We start from the raw sequence: 18,406 nt of genomic DNA on the forward strand, positions 1-18,406 counted from the left end.
GAAATTTTGCAAAGTGCACATTTGTGTAATCACCTTGGAGATCAAGATATAGAACACTACCAGCATTCAGAAGACTCCCTCATGCTTCTTCCCAAATATATGTGCCACCCAACAAAAGTGCATACCATCTGACTTCTGTCATCTTAGATTATTCTTGCAATTTTTTGACTTTATAAATTTGAATCATTCAGTCTTGTGGTAGGCAAAATTCTGAGAGGACCCCATGCTGCCTGCCTCCCATGTTCTTGCCCCTGCGTACTCATCCTCTTGAGTATGGTGGAATGTGAATATGGTGGATCTCACTCCTGTGCTTAGGGTATGGGGTTTTGCAATTGTAATTAAGTTCCAAGACAATTGAGTTTGAGTTCATCAAAAGGGAAATGGGTAGGCCTAACGTAATCGGGTGAGCCCTTAACAAGGACTGGGCCCTTCCCGAAGTCAGAAATTCAAAGCATGAGAAAAACATGGTCCTGCTGGCCTCGAAGGAGTAACCTGTCATGTAGTGAGAGAACTTATGAGCAGGAGGCCTCTAGGAGCTACAACCAGCTGACAGCCAGCAAGAAAACGGACCCCGTGTCCTACGACCACTAGGAACTGAATTCTGCCAACAATCTGAATGAGCTGGAAGAGAACCCTTAGCTGCAAATGAGACCCCAACCCAGTGGACACCTTGACTGCAGCTTTGGGAGACACTGAGCAGAGGACCCAGTGGAGCCAGGCCTGCACTTCTGACCTACATGACTATGAGATAATCAGTAGGTGCTATTGTAAGCTGCTATGGTGTTCACTGCTCCCACAACAATAGAAAACTAATACAAGTGTGTGCTCTTTTGTGCCTGGCTTCTTTCACTAAACGTTAAGGGGGATGTATCCATGTCCATATGCGTAGCAGTGGTTTCCTCTTTTCCACCACCTCATTTTATTCGCTTGTATGAATATGACACTCTTTACTGGTGCATTCTGATGCTGGGCACTTAGGTTGTTTTCAGTTGTTTTTATTGTGAAGAATGCTGCTTTCAGCACCCTTATACAGTGTTTCTGTTGGGTATTGTCAAAGATAAACAAAGCCAGATACTAGTTAAAGTGGTAGGACAGAGTTTAATTAGTAATTTATTGTTACAGTAAGTAAGAGAGTTCAGTATGAACTGAACTCAGCTTCGATTTTGCCAGAGGTGGCTGGGTGTTTGACAGGGAGAATGAGGGAATAGGGAGAGGGGTGAGTGGGGTCTCAGTAGAGTCAGGGAAGTGAAAAGTTCTACACGGTCGGTTAGTGTAAATGCTGGTTAGGTCAGCTGAGTCTGTTAGCTGGCAGTGATTGAAGTTAGGATTCTATCCTCCCCCAGAAACTGGGAGACTGAGGCCCTTTCCTTCCTGATGATTGCATTTGAAAGGACTGGCTTTCTGGTCCTCCTGAGTGGTAGGAGATACATATACATCTCAAAGGGACAGAAGAAGCATTGACAGTTGTAAGCCCTTTTTAGTAAAGGCTCTAAGAAAGTGTGGTCAGGAGCCTATAGACAGGTGTTGGCTAAAACAAGCAGTAAATTCATTTGTCAGTCTTGAGTTTTCTCAGGCAGGTACTTTAAGGGGGATGGGGTCATCCTAGGGATGTGGCCTTGAACTGTTAGAAACTGCCAGTGTTTAAGTCTTTCAGTGTAGGAAGAAGAGGGTGGGCTAAACTATTTGTGTTGAGAGCCTAGTTGCTACGGGCCAAGTTTGAGGTCTAGTCGAGGGGGCTCAGGTGAGCTTGGCTAGATATGGGCGAAGAGAGAATCTCTGTCAGTACGTACCTGGGAGTGAATTGCTAGGTCCTGGGGTTAGGCGTGATTGGTTTGCTTTAGTAGGTACTGTCAAATGGTTTTCCAAAGTGGTTGTGCCAATGTATATACCCTCCAGCAGGAACTGAGAACTCCCCTTGACCTACATCCTTGAGAACACTCCATAGTTACAGTTTTGTTTTGTTTTGTTGATGTCACCATTTTTATGGGCGTGTGGTGGTATCTTATGGTTTTAATTGGCATTTACCTGATAATGATGTTGCACTACTGTTCACATGCTTATGTAGATATTTTCTTGTATGATATCTCTATTCAAGTCTTTTGTCCATACTTTCATTATGTAGTCAGCCCTTTCCTTATTGGTTTGTAATCTGTGTAGATTCTGGATATAAGTCCTTTGTCAGATATATGTATATATAAAACATCTTCTCCCACTCTTCTGCTAACTTTTTCACTCTCTAAAGGTGTTTCTGATAAACAAAGGCACTTATTTTAATAAAGCCAAATTTATCAATATTTTCCCTTATTGTTGTTGATTTTTGCATCCTGTTTATGAGATCTTCCCTATCCTGAGGTCACAAAGATACTGTTGTGTGTTACCTTCTGGAATTGCACTGTCCAATAGGGTAGCCACTATTTCACACTTGAGATAGGGCTAGTGTGAGTAAGGAATTGAATTTTTAGTTTTATTTATGTTAATGGATTTAAATTTTAAAACTGAAGCTGTATAAAATATTTTTCTATTCAACTCAACTTTTCTCTTTTGATAGGGTTACATTTCACTTTAATTATTGAAAATGTATTGTCTAAACCAAGATGTACTCATTCCAAGAAGCTCTCATTGTCTGGTTCACAAAATGCCCCTGGCCAGATGCTCAGCATCAAAGACATAAGGGCCTTGAAAGTTCTAACAAGCCAGAAAAGGGTTGATGTTCCCCTCCGTGGAAAGTAGCACTGGCCTTCAACAGCACAGACATTCCCGTTTGGTTAAGCCACAGCTTACTCTTGGGCTGGGAGTCCTTGTGGGGGAAAGTTGTAGATGTTTACAAATTCAAGCCCATGTTTAAAACCATTCAAGGGCTTCCCTGGTGGCACAGTGGTTAAGAATCCACCTGCCAATGCAGGGGACACGGGGTTGAGCCCTGGTCTGGGAAGATCCCACATGCTGCGAAGCAGCTAAGCCCATGCACCACAACTACTAAGCCTGTGCTCTGCAGCCTGTGGTCCGTAACAAGAAAAGCCACCGCAATGAGAAGCCTGCTCACCGCAACAAAGAGTAGCCCCCGCTCACTGCAACTAGAGAAAGCCCGCGCACAGCAACAAAGACCCAACGCAGCCAAAAATAAATAAATAAATATTTAAAAATTTTAAAAAACCATTCAAATACTTCCAAAAATTAAAGTTATATCTGAAAACCATTTGTATGGTTCTTTCCATAAATTTCAAAGGTCAGTAACTATTATTTTGGTGCATATAGTGGGCTGTACCAAGTAATATCTCCCCTTTAGCATCCCAGCAAATCATCCCAGGTAAACTGGTTATTACTTCAGTCACTTATTTATCACCAGTGATGAGTTTCATTTTGGGAGCGCATGTAATTTTTATAAAATTTACCTTGTTTTCCACAAATCTTTTCTACAAATAAAGGAGCTATATATGAAAAAAAAAACCAAGAAACAAGATATGCTGTAAGTATAAAATATGCACCAGATTCTGAAGACTTAGTTTGAATGAAATAATGTAAAAGATCTCATTAATATTTTTATATTTGATTGCACATTGAAATGATAATATTTTTGAAATTTGAGCTAAACATATGATTAAGACTAATTTCATCTGTCTGTTTTTACATTTTTTAATGTGGCTACTAGAAAATTATAAATGACATACATGGCTCATGTTGGATTTCTATTGTACAACACTGTTATAGAAGCTTTATTATTTTATCTTTCATAATTAAGTCTATGACCAACGTAGGATAGATTTTTGTATATTCTGTGAGGTAGGCTGAGTGTTTATTTTTTTTCCATGTTGTTATCCAGTTGATTCAGCAGCATTTATTTAAAAAGCCATCTCTTTCCCCCACTTCATTGCAGTGACACTTTTGTCATTAATGAGGCAGGTTCATTTTTGAACCTTCTATTCATTTCCACTGGTTTGTCTGTCCTCGCACCTGAATCACGCTGTTTTCATTATGTGGTTTTATAATAAATCTTCATAGTCTGAAGTAAAGTCTCCACTTTGTTCTTCAAGATTGTTTGATATTCTTGGCCTTTTGCATTTCCACATGACTTACAGAATCAACTTATCAATTTCCACAAAAATATTTTCTGGGCATATGACTAGTATTGCATTGACTCCAGAGATAAATTTGGAGAAAATTAACATCTTTATAATAGTAAGTCTTCAAATCCCTGGACATGATACATTCCTAAAGACTTCTGCAATTTCTGTCGGTGTTTTGTAGTTGTAGTGATCTTGCACAATTTTCATTACATATATTCCCTGGTATTCAATTTTTGTGTGTGCAGTTATAAATGATACAGTTTAAAATTGATTAATTTAGAGACATTTGATAGCTTTAGAATATTGTGTCTTCTGATCTGAGAACACACTATAACCCTCTATTTAGTCAGAGTTCATAAAAATACTGGTTATAAGTCCTTTATCAGATATGTGTTTACAAATATTTTCTCCCAGCTAGTGGATTGTCTTTTCATTTTCATCATCCAAAGAACAGCAGTTTTTAATTTGATGAAGTCAAATTAATTAATTTTTTTAATAATTTGAATTAGATTTAAGAAATCTTTCTAAACCCAAAGTTACTAAGGCTTTCTCCTATGTTTTCTCTCCGAAGTTTTACAGTTTTTAGCTTTTGGGCTTAAGTCTATAATCCAATTCTAATTAATTTCTTATAGTAAATAAAAGTCAAAGTTTTTGCCCATAGATATCCAATTTTTAAAGCACCACTTGTTAAAAAGTCTCTTCTTCCCCCACTGTGTTACAATGTCATCTTTACAGATAATCAGTTGACTATATACGTGTGGGTTTACCTCTGTGCTCTCTACTCTGTTCCATTGATCTGTATGTTTATCCTTATACTCTCTTGATTACTAGAGATTTAGAGTAAGTCTTGCAAACAGGTAGTGGGAGTCCTCAAATTTTGTTCTTAAAAGTTATTTTGGCTATTCTAGGTCTTCTGTGTTTCCATAAAAATTTTAAATTTAGCTAGTCAATTCCTACCAAATAAGCCTGCTGGAATTTTGATTGGGACTGTTTTTAGTCTCTAAATAATTTGGGAACAATTGATACCTACTGAGTCTTTCAGTCCATGGAGATGGAATATCTCTTAATTTATTTAGGTTTTCTTAGTTTTCAGTGTGTAGTTCCTGCGCATATTTTGTTAAATGTATCCCTTAAGAATTTCACAGTTTGTTGTGTTACTACTGTAAATGAAGTGGCTTTCTTAATTTTGATTTTCAGTTGTTCATTGTTAATACGTAGAAACGCAATTGACTTTTTCTATTGTCCTTGCTAAAATCACTTATTATTCTAGTAGCTTTTTTGTGAGATTTTCTACGCAGATAATCATGTTGTCTGAAAATAAAGACGGTTTGACATCCTCCTTTACAGTTTGTATACGTTTTATTTAACTTTCTTGTACTGCCTGGGACCGCCTATACAGTGCTAAATAGAAGTGATAATAAATAGATCATTATCTTTTTAACCCAATATCAGAAGGCTTATCTTTCTATTTGCTGTAGATTATTTTTATAGGTACTCTTTTTATTGGTTATAACATTATGTGCTTAACATGTGCAGCATTATATTTTGACTCCTATATACACTACTGTGTGCTCACAGCCAGAGTTTTAGTTCCCATCCATCACCATACAGTTGACCCTCTTTACCCGTTTTTCCCTCTGGTACCCTCTTCCCTCTGATAACCATTACTCTGTTCTCTGTATCCCCATGTTTGTTTTTATTTGGTTTGATTTGATTTGTTCATTAATTAATTTATTTTTGTATTCCACATATAAGTGAACTCATATGTATTTGTCTTTCTCCATCTTATTTCACTTAGCATAAAATCCTCAAGGTCCATCCATGTTGTCACAAATGGCAAAATGTCATCTTTTTTTATGGCTGAGTAGTATTCTCTCCTATACCACATCTCTATGAACGTAGCATAGTGATGAACGTAGCATAGTGTGTATATCTGTGATGAACATAGTATAATGATGAACATAGCATAGTGTGTATATCTTTTGAAATTAGTGTTTTGTGCTCTTTGGATAAATACCCAGAAGTGGAATAACTGGATCGTATGGTAGATCTATTCTTAATTTTTTGAGGAACCTTCACACTGTTTTCTACTGTGGCTGCACCAATTTATATTCCCACCAGCAGTATATGAAGGTTCCTTTTGTTAGATATGTAACTACTCGGATTTTCTATTTCTTCTTATGTCAGTTTTGTAAGTCATGTTTTTCCATAAATTTGTCCATTGAATCTAAATTTTCAAATTTATTGTCATAAAATGGTTTATGGTTACTAGCTTCCTTTAGTACTGTAGGACTTTTTATGCCCAGTATTGGTAGGTGTGTTTTCTGTCTCTTTTTTCTCATTCTTCGTGGAGGTTATCAATTTTATTCATCTTTTTAAAGAAGAAAATTTTTGCTCTGTTAATTTTCTATTTTATTTCTGCTTTGTCTTCATTGTCTTTCATAATCTGTTCTTATCTTGAGTATTGTCTTCCTTTTTGGTTTCCTTAGGTTCATTTGGTGGTTCTTTTTCTAGTTTCTTGAAGTAGATCTTAGAGCATCAATTCTCAACTTTTCTCTTTTGCATAATGTATACATTTAAAGCTCTAAATTCCCCTCTAATCATCACTTTAGCTGCATTCTATTCATTTTGTTATACCATATTTTTTTATCATCAGTTAATTTAAATTTATTTTTATTTCTTCTTTGATCTGTAGGTTGTTAGAAAGTATTGCTTAAGTTCTAATCATTTTGAAGTGTTCTACTTATATTTTTTATTAATTGATTTCTAGCTTAACCTCACTGTTGTCAGAAGACATACTATGTATGACTTCAGTTCTTTGAAATTTGTTGATACTTGCTTTATGGCTTGGCATATCACCAATTTAGTGAATGTTCCATGTGCTCTGAAAAAAAATTATATTCTCTAGTTATTGAGGATGTTGTTTTATATCCGTCGATTAGGTCAAATATATTAGTAGTGTTTGCTCAAATCTTCTGTATCCTTACAGGTTGTCACCTGTACTTCTGACCAACTGGTTATAAGTAGAGGTTCCCCCAGTTCCTTCCTTGGGTTCAATAATTGGTGTAGAACTCAGGGAAACACTTACTTACAATTATTAGTTTATTATAACGGATATGATAAAGGATACAGATGAATAGCCTGATGAAGAAATACATAGGGTGAAGTCTGGAAGGGTCCCAAGCACATGGAGCTGGGGTGCAGCACCCTCCCAGCACATGAATGTGTTCACCAATCTGGGAGCTCTCTAAACCCTGTACTTCAGGGATTTTTATGGAGGCTTCATCACATAGGTATGATCGATTATTAACTCATTTTCCAGCCCCTCTCCCCTCTTCAGAGGATGGAGGGGTAGGGATGATAGTTCCAAGCTTCTAATCATGGCTTGGTCTTTCTAGTGACCAGTCCCCATCCACAAGCCCACCAAGAGCCACCTCATTAGAACAAAAGAAACTCCTATCACCTGGGAAATTCCAAGGGTTTTAAGACCTTTTTGTCAGGAATTGGGGTCAAAGATCAAATATTAGCAGAAGCCAGGGGCAGAGACCAATACAGAAAGTCCCTGATTTACACTGGTTCAATTTGAAATTTTTTGACTTTATGGTAATGCGAAAGCAATATGCATTCATTAGAAACAATACTTCACATTTTGAATTTTGATCTTTTCCCAGGCAAGCAATATGTGGTACATACTCTCCAGAGAGCCACAGCTCGCAGTCAGCCAGGAGACCTGGCTGGTAAATAACCGATACACTTACAGCCTGTATTCTGTACTCAAACAACCATTCTGTTTTTCACTTTCAGTGTAGTATTCAATAATCTATCAATACATAAGCTAGTCTACCCTTTGTTATAATTAGGCTTTGTTTTAGATGATTTTTTCCAACTGTAGGCAATGTAAGTGTTCTGAGCACATTCAGGCATGCTAGGCTAAGTTACAACATTTAGTAAGTTAGGTGTATTAAATGAGTTTTCAACTTACAATATTTTCAACTTAGGATGGGTTTATCGGGATGTAACCCCATTGTAAGCTGAGGAAGATCTGTAGGTATATTTCTTATTATTTCACACTATCTTACATTTAACAGTCAATTGTCTTTTAAAGAAATTAAGAACCACAAAGAAAAATTATTTTATATTTATCATTTCTGAACCTCTTCATTCCATCTGGTGTATTCCTTCTGCTACAGAACTTTTAAAGACTTTTTTGTATCCATGTCAGCTAACAACAAATTATCCTAACTTCTTTCTCCTAAAAAAACCAATAAAACAAAAAAACCAAAAACCTTTATTTTTGCTTCATTTTTTTTTTTAAAAACAAGGCAGGTAAGGAGAATTTTTTAAAAATATTTATTATTTTATTTATTTATTTTGTCTGTGCCGAGTCTTAGTTGCTGCACACGGGATCTTCATTGAGGCATGCAGATTTCTTAGTTGTGGCCTTCGAACTCTTAGTTGCGGTGTGCATGCGGGATCTAGTTCCCCAACCAGGGATCAAACCTGGGTCCCCTGCATTGGGAGTGTGGAGTCTTACCCACTGGACCACCAGGGAAGCCCCTTTTGCTTCATTTTGAATGGGTTGTTTCACTGGACATAGAATCATAAGTTGACAGATTTTTTTGTTCTTTCAGCATTTTAATGATGTTCTATTGTCTATTGGCATATTTAAGTTCTAACAAGACGTCCATGGACATTCTTGTCTTTGTTTCTCTGTATGAAATGAATCATTTTTCTCTGTCTGCTTTTAAGATTTTATCTGTATCTCTGGTTTTTGGCAATTTCATTATTGTGAGGCTTGCTATGATTTTCTTTGCGTTTACCCTGCTTGTGGGTTTTTGAGCTTCTTGAAGCTGTGGATTTACAATTTTCATTAAATTTGCATGATTTTCAGCAATCTTATGTCAACTACGTTTTCTGTTCCTGTCATTCTCCCTCTGTCTCCTGGCACTCCAGTCACATGTATTTTAGACCACTTGATATTGTCCCACGGGTCATTGAGGGTCTATTCATTTTTTTCAGTCTCTTTTTCTCTGTGCTTCATTTTAGATAGTTTTTATTTTATTGCTATTATTTAATTTCACTGAATATTTTCCTCTGCAGTATTTAGTCTGTTGTTAAACTGATCCAGTGAAATTTTCATTTCAGATTTTGTAGTTTTCATCTTTATAGGTTCCATTTGGTTCTTTTAAAAACATTTTTTGTTTCTGTCCTTATTCTGTCCGTGTTTTCTTTTTCAATTCTTGAGCACATTTAGAATAACTCTTTTTAAATCTTTGTCTGCTAATTTCATCATTTCTGAGTCTGCTTTTATTGATTGCTTTTTCTCTTGATTATCAGACTCATTGTCCTGCTTTTCTGTGTATCTAGTAACTGTTTACTGGCTGCTAGATTTTGTGAATATTACATTTTAGAGTGTCTAGATTTTGTTTGCTCATTTCAAGAGTGTTATATAGGCATTAAAGAATGTTTGGCAGGCAGTAGAGTAACTTGCAGATCAATTTGTTTCTTACAAGGCTGGTTTTTAAGCTTATTCAGTTACGTCTATAATGACCTTTACTCTAGAGCTAATTTATCCCTGTTACTCAAGTGCGATCCTTCTGTCCTCTCCAGTCTAATGCCCCCAACATTTGCTCTACCCTATTTGGGTAAAACTTGAACATTTTCTAGTCTTGTGAAAGCTTTAGAGATTATTTACCCTATAACTTTCCAGCAGTTGTCGGCCCAACCTTGTGCAATTTCTCTCTATGCATCTATAATTTATCATTAAGCAATAGACTCAAGTTGACTTTTTTTTTTTTGCGGTACGCGGACCTCTCACTGCTGTGGCCTCTCCCGCTGCGGAGCACAGGCTCCAGACGCGCAGGCTCAGCGGCCATGGCTCACGGGCCCAGCCGCTGGGATCTTCCCGGACCGGGGCACGAACCCGTGTCCCCTGCATCGGCAGGTGGACTCTCAACCACTGCGCCACCAGGGAAGCCCCTCAAGTTGACTTTTATGCTTATTTCTGAAGTCTGTTTTCTACATAGCTCCTTCCTCTCAAGTACTCTTCCCCACATATTCCAACTGCCTCAGCCCACTCAAATGGTGACCTTTGTCTTCTCAACTCAATGAATCTGCTATGCTCTGTTTAGGTTCCTCCTACCTGCACTGTGTTCTGGAAAGTGCCTGTAGGCAGAAAGCTACTGTGATTGTAGGGCTTACCTCGTGTAAGCTCTGTTCCCACCTTTATCACAGTTCTGTTCTGCCTCTTGTCCAGTGTCTGGAAACAGCTGCTTCATATATTTCATCCTGACCTCTAGTGCTTTGTGGTGGGAGATCAATCCCAGAATCAGTCACTCCATTGTAGCCAGAGTAGAACAATGCTGCAAATTTTTTAAGCTTGCAAATGAAAAGTAAAGTAGAATGAATGGTTCTATGATGGAAGAGAGTAAAGGGGAAGAGATTCAGGGGTAACTATTTAACTTTATGTAACTTTGCCAGAAGTTTAAGAAATGCATTATATCTGGGAACATTTTCTCCTCAATTTCAAAATAAAATTCAGTGGAAATATTAAATTTATTTTTGATAGAAAAAGTTTCAAATTTAGGTTATTATACTTCCTCCATAAAATGACGGTTGATTAGGCAGTTTACTAATATTGCAGTATTGTTCGTTGGGATCAATGATGGTGATGAAGCAATGGCTGCTGCTTCATCGTCTGGGAGAGGCAGCTGATGATGACGACGACATTTATTTAAGCACCTGCAATGAACCAGGCACTGTGTTAGGCTCTTTATATTGATTACGTTTACTCTTCTACAACAGTTCTGCAAGTTAGACATCATGATCCCCAGAAACTGAGGAGGTGAAGTTAGTTCCTCAAGCTCACACACTAAGAAGGGAATACTCAGTGACTAAAGGGCTCAGTGGTGATTTAGTGGCTGGGGCTGGGAAACAGTCTCAGCTTCCCACTAACAATGCCTCCACCGTTATTAGGCAGCTCCTGATTTTCTCTTCACCTGAGCGTTCGCATCTGGCAAATTAAAGTGGAAAACAGTTAACTCTCTCCCCAGAGCGGCTGTGTTATTATATAGATGTTTTGCGTTATTTTGCTTTGAATAACAGCATATGTAAATGTGTTCCTGGAGGTTAAAATTACCCTTAATTTTTAAAACTTGGCCTCTCCCACTGGGGTGAATAGTTGAAAATTACGGGGAAGAAAAGGCAGGCTGGAGAGAATGCTAGTCAGCTTGGAATTGCCTTTCCTCCTCCCTCCCCACCCAACACATATTTCTCTTTAGATAGAAGCTGATGCGGCAGAGTAAAGATTAGTAAATCTCCTATCATGGAGTCCTAGCTGGTTCTGATAGCCAGTGTTCAGGGTGCGTTAATCCAGATATTAATCATTAACTCTGCATCAGGTTGATGTGTAGGGGCAGATGTTCTTGCTGAGAAGAACAAAAGTCTCCCGTGGCACCTGGAACACTTTATCACACGTGGTCCCCAGTCAGATCACAAAGAGATCTGAGCGAACACAGGCACTTTGCTGCCTCTAACCATCTACCTCTTGTTCAGGGGTTGGCATCTCCCCTCGACTTCAGCTCTCCCGTGGGCCCTGAATTGTTGAGCCCTCCCTATCTTAAACCGCCTTTCCTGGCATTTGAATCATCACTTCGATGATGTGATAATATCTGCAAGTTGGGAAAATAAAATTGGCATTTGTTTAGCCATAATTAATGAAATATTTACGTTGCATGAGACTATGTGATAAAACCTTAGGCTTAGAGTCCTTTTGCTTCTGATTACATTTGGGATTTTTTTTTTTTTCTATGACCAGACATTCTGACGCCAGCCCTTTTACACTGAGCAGATGTCATGTAGTAAAAATGGGTGCCAGATGCTGTGAGCCGCAGAAGGGCGATTTGTTTAAGAGCTGGCTCCGACTTTTTTGCATTCAATTACTCTGCAGAACGAACCTTACACAAGCATTTAGGTAACTCAGCTAACTTCAGACATGAATTTTACTAATAGATTTCATCTCTGAATGCATTCCTAGCAACACACCATACAAATGGTGTTTAAGGAATTAATTGATTTCTGCATAATACCTTTTTTTTCACATGAAAAGAGAGCTGCAAAGCTCTTGGCAGGGATCCAGAAATGTAATTAACGTAGAGGGCCAAATTATCAGTTGCCCTTAGGTGCTGCCGCCTCACGCTCATGGCAGGTGCAGTGAGGGGAGGGCAGGGAGGGAGAGAATGGGGTAGCAGGGAGGAAGGAGAGGTGGCTTTGGGTCATGACGCAGGAGAAGAAGCTAGGAGTTCAGTGAATTCTTCTGTTCCCATTTCAGGTCCCAAGCACGTCCCCATCAGAGCACAGGTGACAGGGACTGTCTCTTCCACCTCTTCCACCGCCACCTCCTCTGCAGATGAAGAATTCGATCCTCAGCCTTCCTTGCGGTCAAAGGTAACACTTGGCAAACCAAAGGGGGCCTTGGCTTGCGGGGGCCGTTTACCATCCAGATTTCAGACCCAGTGTGGGCTCCAGCTGCAGCAGTTTCGTTAGGAGGATCACGTTTCATTGCATCTGACAGCAACCGCTCTTTTTACCTGGAACACCCTAAGAATTACCTTTTTATATATATTTTTTAACTTTTAGGAACTTGCCTTTCTCAGAGATGTCAAAGTGGGAAGGGGGATAAAACAGACGTATTTACTTGAAACCATTTGGTGACTGCAGTCTTAAAGTGGTGATCCAACAAGCAAACCATCGAAAAAATTAAAACAAGCAGATGTGTATTTCCCTAGGGGTAACACAGCTTCATTTAAGAAGCACTAGAGGCAGATTGCATGGAAAACGTTATGTTTATTCTAATCAGAAATACGAAATGAACCATGCAGTTGCATCTAGGCTCTGAGGATCCCCACTGACTAGCCGTGTGCTGGCGGGGGAATGGCAGTTCTTCTCTCTGCTTAATGAACATTCATTTCTGGAGAACCCTTTAAATAACTCCCATACCCATGGATTAAAAAACACAAACGTCATTGTATGTCTTTAAATGTGTCTGTATGTTACATACACGGAGACACGCATCCCATGACCAAATCCCACCATTGTTTTCTTTATCCTCTGGGGCTGGAAGAGCTGAATGACTGGACATCATATGCTTCCTGGGCGGACAGAAGCAGTTCACTGCTCTGGCAGTGTTTATTTTTTGGAGCAGTAAGGATCTGCGGAGAAAGAGAGAGAACCAAATTTATTTACTTAAACTCAACTTTTCCATATCTAGCACTAGGAGCTTTGGCATCATCTCAAGTCATTCAGGGGTTCCAGCTCCCCACGGCTCACCTTGGAGCAAGTAAGTCAGGAGGGAGCTGGGACATGCTGGGGAGAGAGAGAATGAGAACAAGAGAATACATAGGGATTTCTGATTTCTAACCGTGGGTGCCATGATTAGTTAGACACTCAGTACCAATGAATTCTATGTGTCGTGTTGATTTCTGGGATTTCCTTACAGACCCTCTCACCCCCTTGAGTGACCCTGAGTTAATTCTGTATTCAAATGAGGCAGAAGCCCCAGCATCAGCCATTCTGCCACTCATGGGGACCAAAAGAATGGAGTGGCTGAAAGCCATCGAAATGGCAAGACCATGATACCTAGGGCAAGCCTTGCAAATAGCTCCTTGTCTCCTGCTGGACCAGAACAGAGCCAGTCATCACATAAACCTGCAGTGTGGTAAACCTTGCCCGCTTCACCTGGCTTCCAACACGGCCCACTCTTCAGGCAGGGAAGCTGGCAAAAAGGTTCCTTCTTTATGACTTCCCAAGGGCTCACACTGAAGGAACGAGGGAAGTGTTTTCCCTTCTAGTTTCTTTATCTCTTCTGCCCCATACAGGTGTGTCCCCAGCCACATGGCACAGAGCCTACTCAGCTCAAGTGAACCTTTGCAAAGGAAACTGGAGACAGGATATGCAGCCTCGCCTCTTTGCTTTGCCCCCTCCCCTCAAGTTAATGCCGGGATCTGAGAGAGGGAGACAGGCAGCTTGTCTTCAGTCCTGCCAGATTTCTCCCTTTCTCTGTCCTTCATCTTTTTCTTCCTTAGCCCTTAGACGTTTTCCTTTCTTCTCTGCATCGTCATCACCATTACTGAGGATGTGAGAACCGTGCCTGGTGCAGTGTAAGGCTATATGAGCGTTTGTTAATAAATCATCCTTCTTTTTTCCTATGTCCACATCTTTTAATAAAAGGCAGTTAAAGGACTTTCTTTCCCTGTCTAGGTTCTGCTTTGCTGACTCTTGATAAAGCAGTTGGGGTTTGGCAGCTTTGCTGCTGGGAAGTGCTAAGACAGCGCATTGCTGTCAAGGCATCCCTCGCTGAAACTGTTTGAAGGGTCTTAATTTAGGGGGGAAGTTTGCTATTTCTTTGAAGCAGAGGTCCTTGATGCATCTGCAGCGAATCTGGTACAGGAAAGGCAGAATAAGCTAGATAGAAATGTGGACACTGGATTCAGGTTACCTGGGCTTAGCTCCTGGCTCTACCAATTCCTGATTGTGTCATCTTGGGCAAGTTATTTAACTTCTCTGAGCTTTGATTTCCTTATCTGTGAAATAAGTGTAATTTGTGGAATAAATAAGATGCTGCGTGTGAAGTAATCAGTGCAGTGTCTGGCACATAGCACTCAAAAACTGCTGACAGTTATTATGTAGATTAGTATAGCGGAAGCTCAAGAGATATTTGTTAAATACCACCACACCCCTCCCCACCCAGTCTTCCCAGAAAGGTCCTGGCTGCTTAAAGGAGGGGTTCCCTCACCCAAATGGCCTGGAACCTCTGCAGTGGTTGACAGTCAATCTGGAAGTTGTCCTCCAGCAATAGAGATGTGATATAGAATAAGTTTGAGTGCTGAGAGCCAAAATTTCCTTCCAAGGATGAAAGAAAGGATGAAGATCTTTAGGATTCTACATCCTACAGAGAATTTTAGAAAAACCAAGTTTCGTCATTGAGCTAAATGTTTTCACCGATGGTCTGTAAACATTCTGAACCCTGAAAGCTAGGTGCTTTCCTAAGGAGAGTGATGGAATGGGTGGCAGAATGCCAAGGATCCATAAAGCCCTGGAAAGGCACTTGCTTTTAAGGTAAAATCTCTGACCTCTATTATGGACCTGGAGTCAGGCCTGTTAGGTCTATTCCCCACTTGTGGATTTATAGTCCTTTTAATGGGCAAACATTCAACTCAACCGCAGCTACTGAATGCCCAGGCACCAGGCTAGATGTAACAAGTTTTTAATTCCATATTTATTTCTGCCAGCATTAGAAAGAAGTCTCTCGCATGTTCTCGTTCTCATCCTAATATAGAAAATTGATGTGTATGGTCTGAGAAGGCAAACATAATAAAACCGGCCCAAGTTGGACATTTATTTTGTATATGTAAGATGTATACATACATACATTATACAAACTATGTACATACACACACATATGAAAAATAGTGGATTTTAGTAAGAAATTATAATCATGCTAATTTGTATAATAATAATATAATGATCATACTGGTAATGGTAAAAATCATAGTATTTACTGAATATCTATCCCATATCTTTTTAAAGTATTCTGCAAAGGACTTGACCCACCTTATCCCATTTAATCCTTATCACATCCCTACAAGGTAGGCATTAAATCATTCTCATCACTCTGAAGAGGACGCTGAAGTTCAGGAAGTTGTATGACATAGCGAAGCTCACACGGCTCAGCTGGGGTTTGAATGCCAGCTTTGCATGGCTCCTGGGCCCAGTGCTCAAACGTTATTCTCTGCTGCTTCTCCAATCAGAAGAGTTTCCTGAAACTTGCAATATGTGGAGCTGGCCACACCACTACTGCTCCTTTCTCTGCTGTCTAAAACCTGGAAGAGGCACCGTCAAGATCTGGACCGCTATTTTAAATGCCTCAATTTTGAATGTTCTGTATTCTACTAGCCCAGGCACACAGAGAACCCAGTGGTATTAATGACGTATTTGTACAAGCAAAGTGAAGTAGGGAAGGCAATCTTATGCCTAGATACAGAACATTTCCATCACTGCAGAAAGTTCTGTTGACATTGTTGTTCTAGAAGCTAAGCAGTGGTTTGGTTGGAGAGGGCAGAGTCTGTGACGGTATTTTGTACATTTCAATTTCATTTTTCAAGACATATTTTTTTCTTCTTTGTTTTTGTAGGAGAGGGAGACACTAAGAAGAAGAAGGAGGCTAGAAAAAGCAACAAAACAATTGGTTAAGCAAGAAGAATTGAAAAGACTTCACAAAGCTCAGGTCAGAAAACAAACTTGAGCTGAGTGAGTGGGTCTGGGATCCTGGGGATCTGGATGTGGAAGCCTTTGGAAATCTGTATTGCACTGGGGAAAGATAGGTCTCTCTTCTCTGAGAAACCGGGCTTGTGGCTATTCTAAAGGCTCTGACTCAATCCCTGGTGGGACTCTGGGGCCTGGAGGGCCCAGGTGTTGAGTTGGCCCACTCCCAGCTGCCTTTCCATCTGCAGACACGTGTCCTGCAAAGTGAGCTGGAACAGCAGCCAACACACGGCCTTGGGAACAATCCCAGGTCCTTAGTGCCACACACGAGTGGCCTTAGTTTTGTCCTCTGTGAGGACACAACCTTCCCCTGACTTTCTGACAGTGTCTTCGCTGAGCTGACAACTACTGGGGCTGTCTCTATTCCAAGGTTAGTTGAACACACAAGCATCTAGCATTCTGCTACAGATTCCCTGGCCTGATTGTTTACTCCAAACATTTCTGTCCAAGTTGATCTGCCCACCTGCAAAATGAAACAGAAAGTCAAGGCACACCCCCTCTCCCTGAGGACCCCAAACCTAGCCTTGAGGGACAGTTGGGTTTTAGGACAGAAGGACTTAAAATGACCACTCATGTTAATGCAGCGTACCCTACATCCCTTCTTCCAGTTGTTCGCTTTATCAGGCTGGGTAGTCCTGTAATTTGTTTCTGACAAAAGCAGGAAGTCACTTACTCCAGCCTCCTTTACTCTTCTCAGTGACTGACTTGGGAGCCACCCCCTTCACCTAGTGGATGGGAAAACTTCCCATAAATTCCCTCTGTCCATTCTCAACTTCTGAAATAGGCTTTCTTGAAACATTTCAACTTTTCCTTCTGAGAACATGAGAAGTCTTTATGAAATGGATTGGCAAACTCAGCAATTTCCCCTCCTTCTATTTTTACTCCAGACAGTAGGCAGTGATAGCAGAAGAATTACGATGGCCTTTTGAGGCCTAATCTGCTAGCACCCATACCAGTCCTGTATAATCTTTGAGATTTTCATCCTTAGTTTCTAAAGAATGACCACCATATCAATCAGCTTGAGCTGCCATAATGACATACCACAGACTGGGTGGCTTAAACCACAGAAATTTATTCTTTCACAGTCCTGGAGGCTGGAAGTCCAAGATCAAGGTGCCTGCAGGATTGGTTTCTGGTGAGGACTCTCCTCCTGGCTTGTAGACAGCTGCCTTCTTGCTGTGTCTTCACATGACCTTTTTTTCTGTGTGCATTCAGAGAAAGAGAGAGAAAGAGAGAGAATTTTGGCATCTTTTCCTTTTCTTATAAGGACACTAGTCCTGTTGGATTAGGGCCCACTGGTATGACCTCACTTAACCTTATTTACCTCCTTAAGGGCCCTATCTCCAAACACAGTCTCTTTAGGGATTAGGACATCAACATGTGAATTTGGCAGGGTGGGGGGGCACTACTCAGTCCATAACAATTATAGAGCCATAATTGCAAAGTAATCAGTAATAAAGTCATTTAAATGTTTCCCTTCCTTTAGCAATTCTACACAGTGCCAGCAAGAGACAGATCTATAAAGATATAATTGTCTTTAAAAGAGAGACAGAGAGGAAGAGGGCATAAAATTACAAGTAGTTTTAGATAGAATTCCCATCTATTTCAGATTTTATGTTCGGGGCTTAAACCCTCTCAGCTGAGACAAGAAGCCAGGTGGCTGCTCCGTCCCCACCCCTCCCCACTGCTACCCTCGCTTGGGCCTCTTCACGGGTTGCAGATGCCTCAGCGATTGTACTTTGAATCCAGGGGAGACTTAGAAGGATGTGGAGTTAAGGAGGAAGAGGTGTGAGACAGAGCTAGAGGAAGGTAGGAAAGGAAGAACACACACATTCTACCTGCCCAGACAGCTGCCACTTCCTTGAACACACCTGGTCTGCCAGGTGCAAAGTTTGTTCTGTCAAGAGATGTGCCTTTTGGCAGTGTGTGTTTGAAAGCAGAGAAAATGGACAGGGATGAACAGAATGTACAGAAGAAAGTCTTTCCCTTCATTTTCCTTCCTAATATACAAGCGAGAAATA

At 40.2% G+C, this 18,406-nt stretch overlaps 1 protein-coding gene across 1 annotated transcript in view; it reads left to right on the forward strand.

The window, feature by feature from the left end:
• MICAL2 (microtubule associated monooxygenase, calponin and LIM domain containing 2) overlaps positions 1–18,406 on the forward strand; it is a 219,913-nt gene that overhangs the window by 172,376 nt on the left and 29,131 nt on the right. The window contains exons 32-34 of the mRNA XM_065882898.1: positions 11,308–11,348; positions 12,398–12,509; positions 16,255–16,347. Of these exons, the coding sequence (XP_065738970.1) occupies positions 11,308–11,348; positions 12,398–12,509; positions 16,255–16,347 (246 nt within the window). The remainder of the gene's footprint in view (positions 1–11,307; positions 11,349–12,397; positions 12,510–16,254; positions 16,348–18,406) is intronic.

The sequence above is a fragment of the Phocoena phocoena genome, chromosome 8, assembly GCF_963924675.1.
Source record: "Phocoena phocoena chromosome 8, mPhoPho1.1, whole genome shotgun sequence".
Taxonomy (NCBI): domain Eukaryota; kingdom Metazoa; phylum Chordata; class Mammalia; order Artiodactyla; family Phocoenidae; genus Phocoena; species Phocoena phocoena.